This window comes from Manihot esculenta, chromosome 12, assembly GCF_001659605.2.
Source record: "Manihot esculenta cultivar AM560-2 chromosome 12, M.esculenta_v8, whole genome shotgun sequence".
Taxonomy (NCBI): Eukaryota; Viridiplantae; Streptophyta; class Magnoliopsida; order Malpighiales; family Euphorbiaceae; genus Manihot; species Manihot esculenta.
This window is the reverse complement of record NC_035172.2, coordinates 17,362,535-17,366,199: the sequence shown is the minus strand read 5'-3', so window position 1 is coordinate 17,366,199 and position 3,665 is coordinate 17,362,535. Positions and strand designations below refer to the sequence as shown.

Below are 3,665 nucleotides of genomic sequence, written 5' to 3'. Positions count from 1 at the left end.
TATTTAAATCGAATTAAAATTAATTTTAAAATACTACAATTACAATAAATTTAAAATTAATTTTTTATTTAAAATTAAAAATTTAGATTGTAAACATCAAACATACAAAATTATTGTTTTTTTAGCTAATACTATTAAAATATATTATTTTTAAAAAAATTAGCATTATGAAACTAACAATCATTAAGAGGTTAGAAAGGCTAGGATATTTGCACAACTCCTAAACAGTTTTAACAGTTTCAACAAAATTTCAATGATAGTAAAAGGGTTTTCTCTAATTACAAAGATGATCATGATCATGATCAAACAATGATGTGCAACATTGTGTTTACTAGAGTTGACTTAAAAAGATCAAACGGACAGGAAAATAGGGTGCAGGAAAAGGGTGGCTACATGGGAATGTTTCTAAAGGGAGATTTTTTAAAAAAAATAATGAGACTATTATAAGGTAGCCACTAAAGTTCCGGTCACAAGAGCACGTGGTGACTGATTCCGCTAGTTATTAAACTACTGGCGACTTTCCAGTAATACCGTTGAGACCCAACCTCCTAACAGCTGTACATAGCTGTCCAATCTCTCTCTTCCCATGTGACCCACTGTGAGAAAAGAGAGAGAAAGAGAGAGAAAGAGAGAGAAAGAGAGAGATTAGGATTCAAGATTTAATGACATAACATAATAAGGTCTTAATCTTCATGAGATATTGTTCTCTCTTTTTTTCATTGTTCTTTCTCCTCCTCTTCTTGTTGTGCCGTTTCTAGCTTGTGCTCTTCTTCAAGAATAACTAACTTTGTTAAAAGTTTCATTCTTTGTTATTAATATATAGAAAGCTTTTGTTTCTTGGAGATTAATTACTCTTGGGTTTTGTAATTCTTTATCTTCTTTATATTAATCTACTCGTGGGTGTTCATCGATTTAGAGAAGCTTAATTTGCTTAAGATTTGCATTTGGGTTCTGGAATTTCTTGTTCTTGTGTTATTTAGAGGTGTTTTTTGCACTACTAAATGGCACAATTACCTCCGAAAATCCCAAACTTGCAGCCTAGTTGGCCTGATTTCTCTTACCAAAAGTTCATGCCACCGTCGCATAATCCTGCCGCCGTCGCCACCAACACAACAGCCGCCCAAAACCCTTCATGGGTAGATGAATTCCTAGACTTCTCGTCGGCGAGACGTGGGACCCACAGGAGATCGATGAGCGACTCCATTGCTTTCCTGGAAGCACCATTGATAGAAGAATGTCGTGGGACAGGTGGTGCAGGAGTAGTACCTAATCATCATCATCATCATCATCATCGTGGCTCCGGACATAACAGCAGCACCGACTTCGATAAATTTGACGATGAACAGTTTATGTCTATGTTCACCGATGATTTCTCCAATGCCATGGCTCAGTCTTGCTCTAACCCTTCAACGCCGTCGGATCATAACAGCTTTAATGATGACAAAGATACGACGTTGTCCGATCAGAAGCAGCAGAAGACAAGGAATGAATCCGATGAGGTGCAAAGCCAATGCCAACAAGAAAATCAAATTCCACCAAGCTCAACCAATAACACTTCTTCTGATAGGATAAGTGATCCCAAGAGGGTCAAAAGGTACTCACCTCACATGCATACGCATTTGCTATCTCTACATTCTATTTCAATGCATATAATAAAAATATCAAAGGAAAATATATATTTTTTAAAATTAAATTACACCTCAAAAGTACGCATTTTCAATTAAATTTTTTACAAAAACCGCATTTGTTGATTATTATCAAAATTCGTAATTATTGGTTTTGTTTGCATTAGAATCTTGGCAAACAGGCAATCTGCGCAGAGGTCACGGGTGAGGAAGCTGCAATACATATCTGAGCTTGAACGTAGTGTTACCTCATTACAAGTAAGTAATTAACTTGTGATTTTGTTTTATTTATTTTCTTAATTTTTTTAGTTGTTAATATATAATTATGATCCATAATAATAATTTTTTTTTTTTTTTTTTTTTTTGCTTTTCTTCTTCTGTTGTCCAATATGAAGGCTGAGGTTTCAGTGCTTTCACCAAGAGTTGCATTTCTAGACCATCAACGCTTGCTTTTAAACGTTGATAACAGTGCTCTCAAGCAAAGAATTGCAGCTCTAGCCCAAGACAAGATCTTCAAAGATGGTAAGTGCTTTATTATTATTATTCAGCTAATTAAATGCATAATTAAGGCAGAAGTCATTTCTGATCAATCCATCATGTTGGTAGCTTCTTAGATTTCCTATGAAATAAGGAAATGGTGGGTTGAAAATTAAATGCTTTATTAAATGACAATTTTGGAAATCAGAATCAACTTCTGTGCAATCCCATCTTACAAATGTTATTTGGTTTATCTTAATAATTACCGATGAATTTGAAACAAATGCAGCTCATCAAGAAGCATTAAAAAGAGAAATAGAGAGACTGAGGCAAGTGTATCATCAACAAAATCTCAAGAACATGAACAATGCAGCAGACCCCACTGCTCCTACTGAGAAAGAACAGCAACTTCTCCAAGTTTAATTCTTTTTATTTTCCAGTGAGTTTTTCAAGCATGGCATAAACTGACTGATAAAATCTCTTTATCAAGAAAAAATATAATTATTCTTGGAGAAAATATTGAGCATTTAAATATTTTTTCATGGAATAATTATTATAAAGCTATAAATTCTCCAATGTTCTCTCTTGACCATGCTTGAAAAACAAAAAATACTGGAAAGCAGTCACATTCATGCAGAAGAAAAGGTGGTGGATGTTATTGGTGCTCTCTGCTGTTATCCTGTGCATTCACATGATGTGTTCACATCACATTGGGGACCACTAAACCTTACATACATGATTGGTTGCAGGGAAAATCATGTGCATCTGTGATTGAAAATTGAGGGAACAAAGAAGATTGTTTTTTTTTTTAACTGATTAGGTAGCTAGGAAAGGGTGTGGATTGCTGATTCTTAATTGTAATATTAAGTCTGATTTTATTCTTTTTTATAAGTGATGTTGGAAGCAAAAGCATAATGGGGTTTGTGTTGGGATGTATGAAAGGAAGTGATTGTCAGTGAAGTGGGAAGTGTTTGATACTTTAATGTCAGATTGATTTGTGCTTTGTTCAGTGGTTGATATCTCTTTGTTGTTGTAATTTTTTTTTTTTAATTTGTCAAATTGTTTCAAAAGACAAAAAGGAAAGTGTAAATATTCCATTCTAATTGTGTAATATAGTGAAAATTTGTGTTAGTGTGTATTGATTGATGCATGAAAGTTCAGTTGTGTATTTATCATGAGGTTTCCAAGGTAACACCATTTGATAATTCCTACTCAAAGCAGTTGGAATGTGATCTTCAATGGAGATCTATCTTTACTTCTTTTTTTCTTCTTTTTTTTTGGGTGGGTTTTAATAGTTTATAAAGAGGGACATTGATCATTTACTAGTTGTTCATGTATTTGAAAATATTATATTTCTATTTTTTCATATGTATAATAATTTCTTTTAAATATGATTTCCTTAAATATTTGAAATAAAAGATAAATTTAAGAAAATATTTATCTACGAAAAAAATAATTTTTAAACAAAAAGATTGTCATGGGAAATATTTTCTAATAAAATAACTTATTTTATATTGCTTGATTATAATTTAAAAATAATATATATATATATATATATATATG

The 3,665-nt window shown here is 32.4% G+C and overlaps 1 protein-coding gene across 1 annotated transcript; it reads left to right on the top strand.

Moving 5' to 3' along the window:
* The first annotated feature begins 496 nt into the window (after positions 1 to 496).
* LOC110627947 (basic leucine zipper 61) lies at positions 497 to 3,231 on the top strand. Its single transcript, XM_021774362.2, has 4 exons — positions 497 to 1,594; positions 1,793 to 1,883; positions 2,021 to 2,147; positions 2,392 to 3,231. The coding sequence occupies exons 1-4, from the start codon at positions 1,002 to 1,004 to the stop codon at positions 2,523 to 2,525; spliced, it is 945 nt and encodes a 314-aa protein (XP_021630054.1). The 5' UTR covers positions 497 to 1,001; the 3' UTR covers positions 2,526 to 3,231.
* Positions 3,232 to 3,665: the final 434 nt, after the last annotated feature.

What these genes read in the sequence shown, in the direction of transcription:
- LOC110627947 (XM_021774362.2), top strand. Translation starts at nt 1,002, where the DNA reads ATGGCACAATTACCTCCGAAAATCCCAAACTTGCAGCCTAGTTGGCCT. An exon ending in GATCCCAAGAGGGTCAAAAG is followed by an intron (nt 1,595 to 1,792) that starts GTACTCACCTCA and finishes TGTTTGCATTAG; the next exon opens with AATCTTGGCAAACAGGCAAT. An exon ending in GTAGTGTTACCTCATTACAA is followed by an intron (nt 1,884 to 2,020) that starts GTAAGTAATTAA and finishes TCCAATATGAAG; the next exon opens with GCTGAGGTTTCAGTGCTTTC.